This window comes from Protopterus annectens, chromosome 6.part1 (genome assembly GCF_019279795.1).
Source record: "Protopterus annectens isolate FY-2018-M chromosome 6.part1, PAN1.0, whole genome shotgun sequence".
Classification (NCBI taxonomy): Eukaryota; Metazoa; Chordata; order Ceratodontiformes; family Protopteridae; genus Protopterus; species Protopterus annectens.
In genome coordinates this window covers 486,302,946-486,323,784 of record NC_056738.1, presented here as the reverse complement: position 1 = coordinate 486,323,784, position 20,839 = coordinate 486,302,946, and the positions used below count along the sequence as shown (strand labels likewise).

Here is a 20,839-nt window from a genome sequence, read left to right as displayed (position 1 = left end):
TGGGTTTGGTCAGTGAGCCAGTTGGCCACCCACCGCATGACATAGGGGTTTATGCTAGGTTTCGTGAGTTTATCAATAATACCACAGTATCAGTTTCTTTAGCTGTTTTTTGACTGTTTCAGTAGAAACTGGTTGCAACGAGAAGGCATTTGTGTTATTAGGTGGGTTAGTAGTGGCTGTTATAGGACAGGTTGTCTGATTACTGGACACAGCTAGTACAGTTTCTGTGAAATATTTATTAAATTGGGTAGTAATATTTTCTAAGTTGTTGTTGGTAGAAGGGAGGGGGGGTGTACTAGTTTTGCCTGGCTGCAGTATCCTATTTATGGCTGACCAGAACTTTTGTGAGTTATTACTACGTTTGGTTTGGATTTCGGAGTAATAGTTAATTTTGTCTAGTTTAATTGGCTCTTTTGCCTTATTTCTGAGTTCCCTATAGGTTTGTACTGCAGGTTGGGACCTGGCTTTGTATAAATTTGCCCAAGCTTTGTCCCTTGTTTTTTAGTACTGACCTAGTTTCTTTGCCTAGCCAAGGGGCATAGTTGGATTTGACACTAACGGTTCTGGTAGGGGCTTGTGAATCTAGGATGGCCAGAAAGGTGGTATATTAAAGTAAAATAGTCTACTGCTCTCCTTCCAGGGGAAGTACTGCTCCTTCCAGGGGAAGTTCTTTAAGTAGGGACCAGTTACAGCGTTTAACAATGTCTACAAGATTAGTTGGGTTTAGATGTTTTTTGTTTCATATTTGCTGGTATGTAGTTGGTTTTGTTGGGTTAATTCGCTGTCTAAGTAGGTATGTTGGGAAGTGGTCACTGAGGCTGTCTGACAGACGAATGTCAGACTAATCTTGTGGATCTAGGACTGTTGAACAAATGTTCAACATTTCAAATCTACTTCAAATCCACCATCACAAAATACACTTGAACGAAAGTGCTTTCACCGAAAAAACGCTTTCGCTGAAGTGGGTTAAAAAACAAAACAAAAAAAACATTAAATCTACTTTTACACAGGGGGCAAGCCCCCCTGCACCCCCCATGTGGGGGGTTGCGCCCCTATACTCCCCCCTACTTTAATATTCTTACTCAAAGATAGCACTACAGTGGGGAAAAGTGAATTTTCCTTTATTCGCACCGTAGTACGACCGGCACAACAGGCATACTTACACAAAAATGCTGCTTCGGTCAAAAGCATTTTCACGTAAGTATGCCTGCCCATTCGCGATTCGGTAAAAAGTGCGTTCGTGCAAGAGTCTTGGACCCAATCTTGTACATAGCGGTTTCTTCTCATCTCTTTTTAAACCCACGTCACACCTTCTGCAAGCCTTTTGCTTCACTAAAAATACTCCAACAAAAAACTAAATGCATTTTCAGAAAAAAAACTCAATTCACAATACACAGAGAAATGTATATACACTTTCCAAAAAGGAAATTTACCCCTCCAAATATCATCAGCTGCCACAAATTGACAGCTCCACCCACAGGCATTAACTATTATAAAGTTAAATGTTAATCATGCTAAAGGTAATGCTATAACCTGTGTTCCCACTTAGATTGTAATCTGTTCTCCCTATTCCCCTCCCAGATGTGAAAAACAGCATGCTTTGCGAAAACATTAACTTTTATCCTTAAATACTGCACTTACTTGTCCACCTTTAAACTAAACTCTGCAGTGATTTATTTAATGCATTAAAGAACTGAGACTGATGGGAAGGCAACTACTTGTTTAACTGTTCACTTTGCACAGTTTCAGACTTCACTAATTTTTCACTAAACTGTTTGCTAATATTTCCCTTTAAAAGTTTTTCATAGTGCATCTTGTAGATTTCACTTAGAACACACTGTTCAAACCTCTTAAGAATACATAATGACCAAACGAAAGATCCAACACTATTTTATTAATAGTCTCTCTAGCGCCTCAGCTTACGCCTTCAAGGAGAATGACTACAAAACACATTTCATGGTGGTCACATTTCAGGGGGCTGGCATAATGGTTAAGGTCTTCACCTCACAGACAAAAGGTACAGGGTTTGGTTCTGACCATGAGTTACTGGCTAGACTCAAAATGGCCCTTCAGGGCAGTGAGTCTATTATTCTATGTGAACTCAAGTGTCTGAAATCCACTACTCTTTAATCACACACACAAACACACAAAATCAAGTAATGATACATATGAATCAACAGTTTGCTCATTCATTCAGTTGTTAATAAAGTAGGTGGGATGGTCCAAGGGGCAATTCATTCATGTCTTGTACACAAAGTACACAATTTTAACAATGCACATATACCATAAAAATCAAATAAGCAGAATACAGGTAGTAAAAATCATACAGAATCATAAGACACCAATATCTTATACAAGACAAATTTAAAATAACTGTGAAGTTTAAGTTGATAGGCTGAGAGATCAAATGAGGCTTTATTAGGGACACTATTTCTAAATGCTCACTATACTTATGCTACTTGCAATACACATTCCACATGAGATTATGCAGTTTAGAGAAAGACAAAAGAAATCCACCCTTAATTCCAGGGGGATCTAGGAGCTTTCATTCCTCTGGTCAGTACCTGCTGAGTGAGTTGAGGTTGACAGTCCATATACATTCTATCCCCTATAATGACAAGAGGTTGGCATAATGGTTAAGGTGTTGGTGCAAAGTTTGATTCTCATATGGGGTAACTGGCTAGGCTTAAAATGTGCACAAGGACAACTAGCCTAGTACTAAATCTGTGAACCTATCAGAGTACAAATTCATGATGGATGTGGGTAGCAAGTAATCTAAATACAGGGCTTAACTGATTTGTATATTTTTATTTAGTAATAAAAGACACAGCACTACATTAAGAAAGAATACAATCTATATACATACCTGAAGAGGCCGATACAATGCATACTCATCCCTGAATAACTGGTCATGGTGAGTCAGACAATCCAACCATCTTCCATCCACAAGAGCCTGACCAATTGCTATGGCTTGGGCTCTAAAAAAAAAAGAAAAAAAAGAAAACATATATGTATGTGTGTATATATATATATATATATATATATATATATATATATATACACACACACACACACACACATTTATATTACACAAGAGAACAAAGCACACTCATAAAAACGTATTCTAAAATAAGAAAACAGTTACATGGCATACAAAAAAATGAACATTTCAAACAACTAAACTTTCCTCAGCACTCCATTTACAGGGAGCGACCATGAAAGATTATTATATACTACTCTCAACCTTTTTTTTGACACAGGCAACTCATGAGGAAAGAGACAAAAGTGTTTAGACACATAAATAACTTCAGATAAATGTAAAAAAGGGAGACACTAAATTTTATTGAATAATACTTTTCTCTTTTCCCCAAAAAATGTGCAGCAGTGACAGCTGTATGGTACAGAATGATACCGCCCTGACTGTGATGTAAATGACCTATAATTGATTAGAAATATTAGTATGAAAGAAGTTGGTGGGGGGAGAGTGAGAGTGATGCCAGCTCACTCATCCTGTGGGAGGAGTGACAAGGTCAGTCCTGCTGCATTGCCAGCAAGGTACATGTCACACAGCACATGGGCTGGGGATGTGTGCTCGTTTCTCCCATTTTGCATCCACATTGCAGCATTCATGAGGTACATGCAAGATTGATCACCCTAACAGGGGAAATCCAGCAAATAAGAGTCTGTAAACATGCACATCAGACATTGAGGGGTGGTAGAGTCAAAAATAGAAAAAAAATAGAAAAAAAAACATGGCTGACAAGGTAACAGCTGCTCCACACTGGCTCTTATGCCAGCAATGAGAAATAAATGGAAATGATTGGAGAGGTGGCAAGATGGTCAGCAGGCATGAAGGCCAGTTTTCTATTGTGTGTACATATATATATACACACATATATATATATATATATATATATATATATATACATACACACACACACACACCAACGCATGTATATGTGTATATATATATATATATATATATATATATATATATATATATATATATATACACACATATATATAAACATTTAGTAGTAATGATGGCTTTTTCATCAGGTTACACCTATACATAAGCCCATGCAGTGCTAGCACCAAAGTCCCAAATGGCGAACAATGGTTTCATCCTATGTTTCACTGTGACATTATCACACAAAGAATGCATTACTGATACATATACACTGAAAAGTGTTCCTCGAAGATGATGCCAAAATATTAAAATGTTTTTGCAGGAGGCAAACTTCTCTGCATTCCTCATAGGCAGGGAAGGAGAACTTCACTTCCAACACCCACACTACTTAAATATACTAACTCTACACTTGCACAACAGTGGTGGAAAGAAACACAAACTACACAGCAGTTTGATTCAATCAGTGATCTCACCATCTCTTTAAAAACAAACAAAAAAAATCCTAAAAATCAGAACAAAACTAGTTAAAAATGATCTCCAATTAAAAAACACAAACACAATTCATCAAAAGATGAAAAGAAAAAGCATATCATATGAAGTAAACAATCACCATTTAAATGGAAAAAAAATGTTAAAACAAAATGGGATCAAAAGGCAGTCCATAAACGCTTACAAAAAAATGAAAAGTAAGCCTTCACTTAAATAAAAGGAAACCAAAACATAAACATGACAAAGTCCAGCCCTATGGCTTACAAGTATGAAGACCCAGACAAGCTGCACTCAATCAGCAGCATGGGTATTTGCGGGTCTGGGTGAGGGAGAACAGCCTTGAGCAGCTAACGTCAGCTTATGTATTCTGGGTGAGGGGTGTGTGTGTGGGGGGGCTAGAAGTAGTTAAGCCCTCCACATTACTGGCACTTAGAAATGTGTGATCACTGGTGGAAATAGCTAGGCAGGTTTGCTCTGCAAAATGGTGCAAAGCCTCGCTGTGTTGGGGAGGCAAACACATAAAAGCATGAATGCCGCTTCATGACCAGTCATCCACTGGCATTTCACAAGCTACTTACTGGGGAGGGGTTAAGATGGATGGGGTTGGTATCAATATGGAACCAGCATAAATTTCACTCCCTAAAACCAACTCTCACATTCCATGTGAATAATCTTGATAAGATCCACTGGATGGAACAAATAACAGGGTTCTCACACTATGCAGGAATGTCTGGGTCTGCAGATGTGAGCAACAGCTGATACTGGCAAAAGTATACCATAACTCTTGTGGCATAGTGGCATGAGAAATTGCTCTTAACTCTTAAATCAGGTGTCAAGTTATCTCGGCACTTAAAATCACAGCCACTACTTCAGGTGATGAGAAAAATGTATCTACAGAGTTTACTAAATACATCACCTTATAAACAAAACAGTAGCAGGATTATATTGTAATCATGGGCATTACAGTCCTGCTGCCAGATCTAATGCACAATGACATATGACATGCATCAGGGCACACTGCAGCAACTGTGCAGCACTACCACAACCAATCAACACTTCACTAAGGCCAATCCATGCCACATAGGAATAAGGATCATAGGGAGAGGTGCAGCTTCCCCCTCCACCCAAAATGTAAATATTTTATTTTTCAGTGAACTTCTGATTTGTAGGTGATAAAAGCTTATATATTGGACCACAAAGCAAATCCACCTAAACAGTAAGGTTGTGATAAACTCCATGTATGTGCAATGTGCTGGTGTTGAAGAAAAGAATGCAGAAGGGCTAAATAAAGTCGTAAGGCTACAGAGGGGTAAACAAATGTTTCAGTCATGAGAAATCCATGAAATATTTAGACACTTATTACGGCTTGAGAACAGAAAGGGTATATATGGGCTGGTAAATGGTAGCTGATGTTGAGAATGAATGGTACTGGAGAATGAAAAAAAGACCGATATTGGTAAGGTAGTCAGTATTTAAGAGATCATGGCAGCTATCTACCATTGGAAAGGGGCAGAAAGTGGCAGGGTGTGATAGGTACCCTACTGATTTCTGTCTGAAGCTTGGTAAGGTTCTGTGAATTTCTATTCCTGCAAAGTCTTGAGGAGGATGATGTCCTGAAACACTGAGCTAGGTGGTGGTGGTTATGATACCAAAATTTAAGGGGGACTAGAAGGCATGGAAAACTTTTGACCCATGCTGCTCATAAATGCAGAGGTTAGGGTATTTTTATGGATCTTAGCAATGAAAAAAATATGTAATAGCGTGTCTGACGGATGTGGGGCAAACAAGATTTCTCTAAGGTTGCCCACACATTAGTAAGTTATACTGGCACCATCTGGGAGATCCACAGAGATAGTAGTGGCTGGAGGGGAGCACTGTTCCCTTCAACATAAGGAAGGCAGGCAGGCATCTGATACTACAAAGTGGGACTAGCTCTTGAAAGTTATGTATGATGTGGACTTGAGGCATGGTTTTATTAACTGGATACACACAGTGCATGGGATTGCAAGTTTAAGAAAACGGGAAGTTTTCTGACAGGGTTATGATACAGAGAGTTCCTAAGCAATGATGTTGTTTGCCAGAAATGATGTGTACTTTGGTTATGGAGTCTAAGGCACAAGGCTAAGGGGTGTTTTTGGCAAACAAGTGAAAGGCCAGTGTGGTTATTTAACTTGTTAACGGATGACTGTGCGTTTGTCGTGAAAGGATGTGGGGAAGTGGTTACCGCCACTGCCGGAAATGTTAACAGAATTTAAGTTAATAGCTGCATAGTCACAAGTTTAACTTGGTAAATGTGCAGCTAGGAAGGGCTAGCTAAAAAAACATGGATTTAAGTAGTTAAGACACAAGAGCATTTCTTACTCCAAAAAAGGCTTGACAAGCATTTGTCCCACTTAACTATCATTTATGCTTACTTATTTACTGTTTAACCAGATTAGTCCACTGGAGGGGTGTGTGTGGCTTTTCAGGGCTGACCTGGGATTACTGGTTGTAAGACTTGCTCAGGGTCACACAGCAGGCAACACGAGGCTTACAGAAACCAACCACAGACTACTAGAAGTAACTGATTAAAAGATCATGGTCTTAAACAATTAAAATAACTGCCAAAACATGATGCTGGTACTACAACAGCAAATATTGCTCCAACATTTAAAATTATGGTAAGTTCCTAAAACAATCATACTGTGTTCTGTAATTCACTGCTGTACTAAGGTCTCTAGGAAAGACTTTCTGAGTTTACTAGACTAGAGGGCAGCTAGCCTGTTGGAGTAGCAGGGAGCACAAGACTATGCTATATAGCTATGGCAAATTATGTAATGGCTCTGGGAATACTAACGAACTTAGTATTCCCACAGCCATCACAGGATTTGAGAGACCTTGCAAAGTACACATTAAGACCTATAACCATTGTATGCACTAGAGAAGGCTGCTCTTTACTTAAGCCGAAACCGGTTTGTTTGTTGTTCTCTTTTTTTGTATGTGCTTATTAGCACTATATTAAATTTTGTTTGCTTGCCACAGTCTGCTGGTCTAGATTTTATGCCCAAACAGCATAACCCACAAATCCACTTCTAGGAGACAGGAAAATAAAGGAATGACAAAACGTGTGTGACTGAATTTCTGTGGAGTGAAAGAAGAGATTATATTTCAGTAAGTAAAGTGAGTGTGATGATTTTTTTCTTTTGTGGAAGGAGGGGAGACGCATATCAGTAAGGAAAGGTTTTGTGATAGTTAAAGATTTGGTGGATGGGGGTTGCCTGATTTCAAATTTGTGACAGCTTGTAATATGGACAGGAGGATGAAGCAGAGACAAGGGAGAGGACTGCATCATGGGGTATTGAGGTAATAGAACAGAGCTATTTACAGGATGTTAACCAAAGTCAAAGGAGGGCAAAAAACTGGGTCAGATGTGCACTGTTTCAAATAAGGAAAACACAAGATTGTCAAGAAGTTGGTGCTATGCAGAGCAGACTTCTTGGGGAGCCGTAGACAAGCACAGCAAAGGAGAGGAATAGAGTAACTGAAAACACTCAAGAAAGGGGTAGATTCTGTGAAAGACCGTCTGTTGTATTAGTGGCAGAGGATGTACATAAACAATACTGCAACATAAACAAGTGCATATATTGGCAGGGATAAGAAGGCAAGTCTGGATTAATGAACATCAGCAGCAGCAGCTCCTTTTTTCACATTTTTTTCTACATGGGGTTGGGTATCGTGTCAATTGTCGCCAACTCTCTCGATTCAGTGCCACACTCCTGCCCTCAACACTCCTTGCTTCCTCTTACCTTCTTCCTGTCTGTTCCAAATCATCCTCACCAGATTGTCTTCGGCTTTTCTGCACATGTCCAACCTCTATAGTCTGTTCTCTTTGATCATTTCTGCAACTGGAGCTACTTTGGCATCTGCTTTTATGTCCTCATTTCTTCGTCTGTTCCACAGTGTGCATCATACTAGCTATCTCAGGCACTTCATGTCTATCACCTCTAGTTTCAACTGTTTTGCCTTTACTGCCTAGGTTTCTGTACCATACAGTAGCACTGGTCACACCACTGTCTTATGCACCTTACTTTTCAGCTTCTTTGACATTCTTCTGTCATAAACTACACCTGACATTATGTCAGTTGGCTGCAGTCCCTCTGACTCTAGCTTTGCCCTCTTCATTCAGACTTCCCCTCTCCTCAGCCACCCCTCCCAGATACATGAAGCTGTTTATCTGTTCCACTATCTTCTCTTCTATCTCTATTCTCAGCTTCTTCTGATTTTCCCAATTTGCTGCCATTACCACCATCTTATCTGTGCTTAGTTTCATCCCATGTGCCATCAGTTTTGCATTCCATTCTCCTATACTTTGCTGAAGTTCATGCTCAGAGTCTGCCTGTAATGTCACTTCATCTGCATACAGCAACTTTATTGATCTGTCCCCTCCAACTTGTTTGCTAATGTAGTCCATCACCAATATGAACAGCAGTGGGCTCAGAACTAAATCTTGGTGAACACCCACTCCCACTGGCAACCCCTCTGAGGCTGAACGTTGTTCGTACTTGAATCACTGGGTCCTTGTACATAGCCTGCACTAATTCTACCAATGCTTCTGGGACTTCAAACCACCACAATACTGCCCAGATGAGCTTTCTTGGGACCTTGTTGTATGCTTTCTTCAAGTCTCAGAATGTCCAGATGGACTCTCTCCTCATCTCTAGCGTCTTCTCAAGTATCTGTCTCACTGCAAACATCTGGTAGGTTGTGAACTGCTCATCTCCCATGTTACGTTCTACTACTCTGTGTATCTGTTTATCAATCACCCTCTCCAGAACCTTCATGCAATATGATAGGAGTTTGATTCCTCTGTACTGCTTACAGTTGCGGATGTCCCCTTTGTTCTTGTACACTGGACTAATGAACACTTGTAAAGAAAGTTATTATAGGACAAACTCATGCCAATGTGAGTAAGATGGAGAAGAGTTGGGTATGGTTAGACTATGTAGGAGCCAGGTTAGGGAACAGAAGAGCTTGGGAATGAGGCTTTTAAGGATAGTAGATGGGATAAGTCAAGATTTAAAGATATAGTCCACTTTGGATTGGTGTATATGTGCCAGTTGGGTCTACTTCATTCTACCAAATTTTCACATAACCAAAAATCAAAAGAAAGAAATGAGAAGAGCGAAATCGCACAACACTGAACAGCTGCTCAAAGTCAACACAAAAATCTACCATTTGTTATATTTTTTGCAGTGCGGCAAGTCCCCCTGCTCCTCCCACACCATGTGCAAATTATATATACCAACTCAGAGATCGCACTACAGTAAGGAAAACAGTAAATTTCCCAATCCTCCTTGTACTACAATCTACATTCAAAAGCTTCAAGTGGCTTGTGACATACACGGCTGGTGTTTTGTTGATCTGAATTTCGGCAATGTAAATGTTTGGTGGTGTGCGATTTCGCTCTTCTCGTCTCAATCTTCTGAGTTTCAGTTAGGTAAAAATTCAGTACAGTGAAGTGGACTCATGCCAGTTGACCTGGTTGCTCCTTATTCTGAAGGGCTAGGAGTACAGCAAAAAGGAAAATAAAGGGATGGCAGGTGTTGGAAATGCAGAAGAGTTAGTGATGGATCAGGTGGGGGAGACTGAGAAGAATAGAGCACAGGTGGTTTTGGCCAGTTGACTGTGGATAGGAAAGGAGTATATACAGGACTTGTGGTTGCTCAGAATAAGGAGTATGGGATGTGGAGTAAAGAAATGTGTATTTGGCTAAAGTGAGACTGCAAAACACTGTAGAGACAATACATGAAACGAGAACAGGTTCAGACATTGTCTGTAAAGGTCAGGAGGTGCTGAAGGAGAGCAAGTAGGAAAAAGAAGAGATGCAGTGGAATGCATGGATAGAGAAGCAACAGTAAATATTGAGACAGTTTGGGAAGAGGGATGAGACAGCATGAACATGGAAGGTGGAAATTGGTGGAGACTGGTCTGGTTATTAAATACAGTTTGCTGTGTGAAGGACTAATGTGAAGCTGGCACTTCTGGGATGTGACTGAATGATGAATCAAGACAGGTGGAAGCAGGGCCGAGGGGAAGTAACTAAGCTCTCAAATACCTAAGGATGTAGGGATGGAGTGTTGGGACGTGTTATTAATGTCAAGTTACCTCTGCTCATAAATGTATAGTTAACATCGCTCTAATTGGGGGGGAGGGGGCTGTTTACTATTATTTGTGTAAGGTGCCAAAATCTATGCAGGTACTTCCAGCAGGAGTACAGAGAATGAGACATTAATTCTTTAAGCTCCATTCTTCCCCTTTCAGTTTTATCAACTTAAGGTAGTAGTTTTTTTTTTTGAAAAACACAATCCATTTCCCTGTGGAAATATTTAACTGCATGCAGCTAGTACAGTTTAATAGTAAATGACTAAAGAAAACTGTGATCAGGAAACGGTCCTTAGCTACAGCTGATTGATAGCCAGCTTGAAGATATGGGAATGCATACCAGGAGAACTGTGACTAAACATGCAAACACGGAGTGCTAATTTCAGAAAACAGAGTTGAGAAGATTATGGAAGAATTTTGAAAACTGATAAGTCTTTTGGCTTTTCCCGGTTAGGGGTCGCCACAGCAGATCACCGGTCTGCTTATGACTGGCAGTAGATTTTATGGTGTTGAGTTGCCATCCCGGTGTCCAACCTTCGGAGAAGGCACATACACACACACAGACACGCACCTACCTGCGTGTCTTTTTAAAGTTTAATCGAATGCAGGGAGGAAATGCAGACTCTGCACAAAAGGCACTCCAGCAGAGAATCGAACCAGAAAGCTTCTTGCTGTGAGGCAACCACGCTAACCACTGCACCACCGCAGCCAAAGAATTTTGAAAAGTAGCTGCTACTTATATGGCCAAGATGAAGGAGAAAATGAAATGCATAGAACAGTCATTAACTGCCCCATTCTGATTAGTGTACCTGTGCAGAAGGAGAATTTGAGGTTAAGAGATACAATGGATGCAACAGAAACAAGGCTGGGATACAATGGGTACAACAGAGACAAAGCTAGATATGACAAATGAGAAATTTAATAGAAATGGAGGATGGGGGAAGACGGAAAAAAAATAAGATTTACAGAAATAACAGAATCTATAGAGAAAAAAAAACTGTGGGTACTTTAAGGTGGAAAAGCTAAGTGAATGGGCAGGAATGACTGTTGAGGAGATGAAAAACAAGAGAGAAAATGGGGCATTTCTGTATAGAGATTGAGATTCTGGCTAAAACAGAGAATAATATTATAAAGTAACAGTATCCTCTGTGACTGGGACTTCTATGCAGCAGACCAGATACAAAAGTGGGGTTTCCCAACCAGCAATCAGTGTGTACAGACAAAAGAACTGGAGATGTAAATATATCTGCCCTCTGTAACTGAAAATAGTCTTGTAAGTGGTACAAAGATGTGCACATCACCAGGGGATGTCTTCTAGAAGATGTGCTAGATGGTCAGCAGCAAACCCGCATTCCAGCAGCAGCAGAATACCCATCTTTCGAACCTTGGCAGAAGGCTGAAAAAATGAAGTTACGTACTCACCATAAAGTTCCATCTGTGTTGTCCATTTTCATTCTTTCACAACATGTGGGTTTGGATCCGATCCTGGAATCGGACTTGGCCACTTTTTACAGCTTGCAAACTCTCAAGCTCCTCCCTTACCCATAATGCTCCAGTCCCCCTCCATACCTCAGATATCATTTGCTCCTCTTTACTGTTAAATAACAATGCAATAAATCATGGTTATATGAGAAACCACTATCTGGAGCTCAAAAAACAGGAACTTTGGTTCCCATAGCATCTTTTCATTCTTTCAGAAGTCATAAACAAAAGGTAGGTGGTTGGAGGGAGGGGAGTTGAAGAATGAAAATGGACAACATAGATGGAACATTATGGTTAGTACATAACTTCTTTATCTGATGTGGTGAATTTTCATTCATTCCTCAACATATGGGACAGAGTCCCCAGCTACCTACATCCTGGGTGGACTCTAAGAAAGGATATTCCTGAGTACTGTTGAACTGAAGACTGCTCTTCCCCTAGAGACCAGGTCAACTATGTCATGGGTAGTAAAAGTATGAGGATTATTAGTCCAAGTAACTGCAGCATAAATATTGTCCATGGACAATCTGGACAGAAATAAGTGAAGAGGTTGTCATGGACCTGACTGAATGAGCCCCTCAAGATTTTTGGTAATGACAAAACCAATTTGTTGTAGACAAAAGGAAATGCAATCAGTCAGCCACTTAGCTTTGGCTTTCCCAATTTTGATTCTGAAAGAGACAAATTGATCTGATTTTTGGAATTTTTCAGTTCTGTGCAGATAGAAACATAATTGTCTGTCAATGTCCAACAAATGTAAAATGTATTCCCCCTTTGTTTGGAAATTTGGAAAGAAAACTGGGAGACTGATAGATTGATTAATGTTGGACTCTAACACCACATTGGGAAGAAATGACTGGTCTGTAAGGACACCCTATCTTTATGAAAAATTAAATAAGAAGGCTTAGAAGATGAAGCTTGAAATTCTGAAACTCTCCTAGCTGATATTATTGGCTACCAAAAATGTAATTTACCAAGTTAAAAACTTGGATTAACACCTTGCAGCTGATTCAAATGATGATTGAGTCAGGGCTTGTGACACTAAATTCAAATCCCATGGTGCAGTAGGATTTTTAAAGGGGGGCCCTCAGTAAAAAGGTTCTTTTTATAAATGCCTTAAAGTAGTGAGGCAGCTAAGGCAGAATTGTCACCGCCTATATGAAAAATAGAAATGGCAGCTAACTGTACTTTAACCGCTGAGGAATAGCCCCATCATTAAAAATAGTCGCCAAAAATTCAAGAATTCTGGGCACTGGTGCTGAAAAGGGGCTTGCAGATTTCTGTTGTGCCCAAAAAACAAATGTTTTCCATTTACTTTTCTAAATCTGCCTAGTAGGAAAACAAAAGAATGTGATGGATGGGGAGGATAGCCTGGGTTGTCTAGCTATCAATGGAATTGGAGAAACCATGTGGTCAACTTTTGTCCCAAAATATCCAGGTGAATCATGTCTGTCAGGTGACACAGAAGGTCTGGAACTGGAACCAGGGTCTAAGGATGATGAACTAGATGAGGCCAAAGGAAGGAGAACCAAATCTGATGAGGCCAATAAAGGGCAATGGGGATAACTGTGCTCTTCAATCAAGATAATTTCTGAAAAAAACTTGGAGATTAGAGGAATTGGGGTTAAGCAGAGAGGAGGCCAGGGGCCAATTGTGGAGGAGAGCATCTCTCGGTGACTCCCCAAGTAGGGGGAATCAGAATAAATAACCTGCTGCAATAATTGTTAATGGCAGAAGCAAAGAGGTCACAGCACAGCTGGCCCTATTGCAGAACATCTTCTCCGTAAGTTTCTTGTTGACAGACCACTGGTGAAGCAATAAGATGGACCTGCTCAACTTGTCTGCTATCATGCTGGATTTCCCTGGAATGCGAGTTACTATCAGAAAACAAATGGATGAGATTAGCCATTATCACATTATCATTAATATGCAAGTTGGCTTCTTCTGGGGACCAGGTGCCTTGGACTGTCTTTCCCAAGAAGTGCCCCACCCCCATCCAAACTGGGACATGTCCGTGGTCACTATGGCCTTGGGCTGAGTAAGTATGAAAGGGCGGCCTTGTAAAATCTCTTCTAAGTAAATCCACCACCTGTGGTACCTTTTGCATGCCCAAGTTATTTTGATCTGGGTGGACAAAGGCTGGTACAGGATGGACCACTGAGTGGCCAGGGTCCATTGAAGGATTCTCATATGGTATCTTACCAATGGAACCAGAATTACGACAGCAAACACTGACCCTAAAGCCTATAGAATACGTTGGACTAACAGTGAGAAATTATGAATTATCTTTTTGACTTGGAATAGAATAGTTTGCACCCTTGGCAAGGGAAGAGAGGTGGTCATGGGTACAATACTGAACAAAACTTCTATGAATTCTAGCACCTGACTTTGTTCTAGCTGAGATATGTCGAGACTGATGGTACTGCCCAGGTGAGAGCACAACTGGAATACATAATCTCTTGCTTTGATCAACAGATGCCTGGTCAAAGCAGTTATGAGGCAGTTGTGCAGGTAAGGAAACACTCTCAATTAAGTGTGCTGCTACTACTGCCATGCATTTGGTAAACACCCTGGGGGCTGTGGTAAGGCTAAAGGGCAGAGCTCTGAACTGGTAATGACTAGCACCCAGTCAGAAGGGTAGATATCTTTCTGGATCGCCTGTTCATTTTCATGTGACAGTCCACATCCTGAAGATCTACTGAGCACATCCAGTCATCCCAAGGGGGGACCTCTTGGATGACTCTTTAGCACTTTTTTCTTTTTTTGTTTTTTTTTTTTTGCTTCTTTCCTCTGATTGGGTAGAAAATTGGGAATCTTGCTTAATCTGAATGGGGTGAGTAGGAAAATGGCATTATATAACCTCTGGAAATAATCCTCTGCACCTAGGTATCTGTTGTGATGTCTAGCTAGGTTCTCTGGTGCAGGGATAAGCGACCCCAGACTGGCTCCAGAGGTGGGCTTATCCGGCCTCCTTTCAGGAGCACTTGTAGGACCCATCAGAGAATAAATCCCTCGATCCTTGATTCTGCGGGCCTCCTCTGCCATGTGAGCAGCATCTTCTATTTTAATTCTCTCCACTGCCCCTTGGGGAACTGTTTCCATGTGTATCATGGAAAGGACCTTGGGATTTTTTTGAACCACATTTTCCAACCACCTCACTGATTCCTAGAATAGGTTCTTTGAGGAGTCGAAAAACATACGCCCACTGCAAGACAGGGTCTTACCAACTTATTTACACCTGAATAGTGTATCCTTCACTTTGGGGCCAAACAATGAACTTCTGTCAAAAGGAGTATTGACGAAGGAAGACGAAAGGCTCCACAAAATCATACAAGTGCATTCAGGCACGTCTTCTAATAGAAATGCCTGAACCCACTGCTCTTGAGACACCTTCAGCTGCATGTGAAATAAGCCTCACAGATGAATTTAAGATGGACTGTAGGCTAGCCAACTGTGAGGCAACTGAAGTCTGTGCCTCAGCAGTTATTATTCCTGAGTGGGATGTGGAGAATTTGTTAGTCAAATCCCTCTGAAGTGCACCAAATAATTCAATGACCCAAGTGCAAAAGTCAGTGAAGCATACCCATGCTTCTCAAATCTGTCCAACGCCCTAGAATCCCTTGTTGGGGTGGGGGGATAACAAATGAACTCTGCTCCAAGAGTTCTTTCTTTGTGGCCACCACTACAACAATGGTAGCTACTGACATGCCTTTGCTCCACAACTCTCTTTCCTTTGGTGGTGCCAGGATCCAATCTGGTCTCTCAGACCTGCCTCAATAGACTTAGGTTCCTTCCATGCCTGCCAAGAGATCAAATAAACAAGCTCATTGGTGGGCAAAGTCATCCAGGAAGTAGATGGGCCAGACCCAAATGCCTCCAGGAATACAGATTCCTCTTGGGAAGGATTATCATTAGACAATCATTCCTTTGCCTAAGGATCTCAAAAATATTTCCAAAGCAGACGTCATCACATGGTGATCTTGGGGACACTTCCCCTTCATTGAAATTGGGATCTTCCATGGCAGACTCCTGAGGAAGTCTAAGTGCCTCCTCTTGCACTCTTTGCTCCTAGGGACTTCTTTGGTGGGATGCCCTGGAGAAGGATCAGAAAACAGAAGTATACCATGCTGGGTAACCTGGAGACTTTGGGTTTGCTGTCCCTGTGGAGTAGTGTGTGGAGGCTCAAGGCACAAATACATATGGGATCCAAAAGGATGATCCAAAGAAGGGAATTGCCTGTCCTCTAGAAGAGGAAACTAACACCTCAAAAGCAGAATGCACCAGGCAGAAGGATGTCATTAATGTTTGGAAGAACATTTATGAGAGGGGAAGAGGAAGGAAAGAGTTAACTGGAAGTAAAATAAAATGTTGTTGTTAACATTAGCATTTTTATAATGCAGGACATAACCTGCATGCTATAAAGTAAAATGTTCTCAGTTATTTTCAATTGTAATAGGGACAATAAAGTAAACAGGTGCCCCTGACTTTTTTTTCCCTTTTTTATTTCTCTTTGTTAAATTTAAAAAAAGGTAAGCACTGGAATGTAAAAAAAATAAATAAAAGAAAAGTCTGAACAAAACAGCATGATACAAGAAAATATATATATTTTTCTTACTCTTGTACAGAAGAATGATTGTATTAAGGCCCTTGGCTTGATCTAATTACATGTTTTAAGGGGAAGCAAATAAATAAAGAACATTGAATATAATAGAAAAAAAGTTTCCATCTAGCAAATAAATGAGTGCTTGCAGTAGAGTTAACTGTGTATCTGATTACCATGTCTCTATGGAGATAATCTCATAAGGGGCAATAAAACAGACTACTACCACTTTCTTTCAATGGCTAGGCAATAATGTTTTCTGAAAGGATTCAACTGTTTTTCTAATCTGGGAGATGAATAATGATTACACAAAAACAGCACTTAGTGGAAGTAGTAGCATAGCAGTACCATGCACTTTAAGGCATGAATAACCTTACTTATAGGTTAATCCAAGTCAGAGTGAGTCTGTCAGTCTGGGACAATTGTTCCTATTAGGAGGGTAAAACTTCAATATTTGAAGATGTACATAGTTTTGTGTATTAGCATTAAATTAATAGGTTTTAAAGGGGGTACTGGGGTGTGTGTGTGGATGTTTTGTTTGAGAGTTTTCACTAAAACAAAAACTTTTGTGAGATGTGACATAGGTTCAAGTGCTTATGAAAAGAGATCACTGTATAAAGGATCAACTTGCCAAAAAGCACAGTTGTGTACCTACCATAAATGTAGATGTTCGAGTGTATTCAATGTTGCAGTCATTACAATTGGATTATCCAGCTGGCAGGCTACCCACAGTCGGCCTGAATTTCAAAGTCTAGGTCCGGCATCAGTTGCGGTCACCTCCTCCCTGATGTCAGTGCGCCAGGGGTATAAAAGTTGCAGCCGATGCCATTTTCTTCAGTTTTTCTTGCCCCAGATGTCAGGTGCCCCCTAAAATGGTAGGCTAAAATATGCCAATAAGCATGCATGCACAAACAACAACATTTCCTTAATCTACAAGCAAATACACCACATAGGTTGTATAGAATACAGAAGTACATGCAAGTCCCAGCAAAGGAAAAGGGGGATGGTGGGAGGGTAACCTGGACTGCAACAGTGAATACACTTGAACATCTACATTTATGGTAGGTACACAACTGTACTATATTCATCGTGTTTCACTAATGCAGTCATTATAATTGGGTTGAATCCCAAAGCTAAGGTAGGGAGGCTGGTGCTAAATATGATTAAGATAGGCTATCAGGCCCTGCAGAACTGCAGTAGCAAAACCTGCCCTGGATTTAGAGTACAGTGGTAAGTGATAGTGCTTTGTAAAAGTATGCAATGAACTCCAAGTTGCAGCCTCTAAGTAGTCTTTGGTTGGTACTCCTCTGAGGAAGGCTGCTGAAGTGGCTGCTGCTTTGGTTGAATGTGGCCTAATGCCCTTAGGCACTGATTTGCCATGCTGTGAATAGCAGAAACAAATGCAGTGGCCTATCCACTTTGAAATGGTCTGCTTTGAGATAGGCTTTCCTTGTGATCCTGCAGCATATGTCACTAGAAGTTGTTCAGTCTTTCTGAAAGCTTTGGTTCTGTCCAAGTAGAGGCGTAGCTGCCTGTGAATGTCCAAATAATGCAAAATTCTCTCACCCTTATTCTGAGGGTTTGGATAAAAAAGTAGGCAAATGGATTGTTTGGTTAAGGGCCACAGTGGACACTACCTTAGGCATAAATGTAGGGTTTGTCCACAGAGAAATCCTGTCAGGATGGAAAATGATGAAAGGTTCCACAGCCATGAGTGCCTGTAACTCTGAGACTCATCTAGCAGAGGTTATTGCTAGGAGCAAAGCTGTTTTCCAGGATAATAATTTTATATCAGCTGTAGAGGCTGGCTCAAACGGAGGCAGTGTGAGTTTTTCCAAGAAATAGTTGAGGTCCCATGTAGGTATTGGTGCTCTCCTTGGAAGTCTTATGCTTTTGGCCCCTCTGAGGAACTGCCTTAGTAATGGATGAGAAAAAATAGGTGGTTCTGTATTGTAATGAGCTGAAATGGCAGAGGCATGAATTTTAATTGTTGAAAAGGAAAGGCCTTTATCAAGCATCGCAGTTAGGTATTGCAAAATCTGAGAAATATTTGGAACAATCGTGTCAAAACCTTGTGCCTGGTTCCAAGAGCAGAATCTCTTCCACTTTTCTGCATAAGATTTTCTGGTGCTAGGCCTCCTGGCCTCCAAAATAACAGCCATCACTGCTTTAGAGAGAGGTGTGTCTTGACTGGCTACATTATCCGCCATGCTGCCTGGTTTAAGGTTCTGAGTTGGCTGGGCAGAATTTGACCGTCTTGTTGGGTCAATGCGTGAGGAATACGAGGTAATGTCCAAGCTGGGCATTGAGACAAACTCTTTAGGATTGGGTACCAGTGCTGGCGGGGCTAGTCTGGGGCAATCAGTATCATTTTTGGTCTCTCTTGTCTGACCTTGGGGAGGAGAGGCAGTGGAGAAAAAGCATATACTGTTAGGTCTTTCCAGCTGAAAGACAGAGCATCCACTTTCCATGCTTGCTTGTGATAAGTCCTTGTGCAGAATCTCTGTATTTGGTAGTTGTGAGGGGAGGCAAATAGGTCTATGTCCGGGCATCCCCAGTTCCTTGTTATCATACTGAAGACTTGTGGATCCAATTTCCACTCGTGGGGATCCATTAGGTTTCTGCTTAGTTCGTCTGCTAGGGTATTTGTCCTTCCTGGCAGGAATGTCCTTATCAGTAGTTGTCCTGGATGAAGTAGATCCTTGAAGGCTGTCAAGGCATTCTAAACAGCTAGCATCTCTTTTTGATTGATATGTAGATGCATTTGACTTGCGAACCATGTGCCCGAATACATCTTCCTGCCATATGGGCGCCTCAGGCATAATCTGATGCATCTGTTGTCAATGTCTGCCAGGCTGTGGGTAAGGTGAATAGCTGTCCCATGTTGTGGTGACAGGCTTTTGCCCACCATTGAAACTTCTGTTGCAGATAGGGAATGAGAGTAATTATTGTTTCCAGGCTGTGGCAATGTTGAGTCCAAACACTTTTTAGATACCATTGAAGTTTCCTCATATGCAGTCTTGCATATGGAATTAGCAGAATGCAGGATGCCATGAAGCCCAAAGCCTGCAGAATGTTTCTTGTAGATAAACTGGGTATTTGTTGCCAACATTTTGAAATAAGTAGCCAGCTGTCTGTATTTGTCTGGCGTGAGATAAGCCATCTGGGCAGTTGTATTTAAGCTTGCACCCAGGAAGATTATCTCTTGAGAGAGTACGAGTTTTGATTTCTTTTTGTTTTCTGTGTACCCTAGACCTGTTAGTAATCTTTTTACAAATGCCAGGTACTGTAGTAGAATGTCCTTGTTCTCTGCTTGAATAACGCAGTCGTCCAAGTAAGGATATATTTGTATTCCTCTTTGTCTGCAAAATGCAATCACTGGTGCCAGGCATTTTGTGAAGACCCTGAGCGCAGTAGATAAGCCAAAGGGCAGTGCAGAGAACTGGTAGTGCATTGAACCAGCTATAAATCTGAGGTATCTTCTGCATGATTGTCTGATTGGGACATGCAGGTATGCCTCTTTTAGGTCTAAAGTCACAAGCCAAGCCTTCTTGCCCAGCATGGGGAGAAGCTGCTGCAGAGTTAACATTTTGAATTTTGGAATATCCAGGAATGTGTTTAGGACAGACAGGTCCAGTATTGGTCTCCAGGCTTTGTCCTTTCTGGGCACCAAGAATAGCCTTGAGTAGAATTCTAGTCCCTGCTCTTGCTGTGGTACTAGCTGAATGGCTCTCATGTCCATGAGGGATGAAACTTGTTTTTGTGCCTCTGCCCATTGATTGCATGGCAGGTCTGGCATGCCGTTTGGCCTTGGCAGGGTGTGAAAGTGGAACCTGTAGCCTTGTGATACGATATTTAAGACCCATTTGTCCTGGGTGATCACGTGCCAATTTTGTGAAAAAAGTGCTAGTTTTCCTCCCAAAGGGGCTGCCAGAAGATAAGTGCTTGGTGCTGGCAGAGGAAAGTCATTGAGACTGTTTCCTGTATGGCTGTGATTTTTCCTCTCTGCTTTTGGAGGTAGAAGCACCCCATTGTTTAGGCCTGTATGAGCCTTGGGGTTGTGATCTGCCTCTGGGGCATCTGTATCTGCCTCTTTGTGGCTTGTCTGATATTGAAAAGGACCAATTATTTGTAGGCCAGTTCCTGCTAAATCTGAGAGGCTGTACTTGCAAGAAATCCTTGACTGTTTGCATAGATTTAGCTTTATCCTCCATTTT

General features: G+C 41.1%; 1 protein-coding gene across 1 annotated transcript in view; it reads right to left on the bottom strand.

The window, feature by feature from the left end:
* Window positions 1-20,839, bottom strand: part of PIKFYVE (phosphoinositide kinase, FYVE-type zinc finger containing) — a 3,858,188-nt gene that overhangs the window by 2,984,335 nt on the left and 853,014 nt on the right. Inside the window, 1 exon segment of the mRNA XM_044075403.1 lies at window positions 2,867-2,978. Within this exon segment, the coding sequence (XP_043931338.1) occupies window positions 2,867-2,978 (112 nt within the window).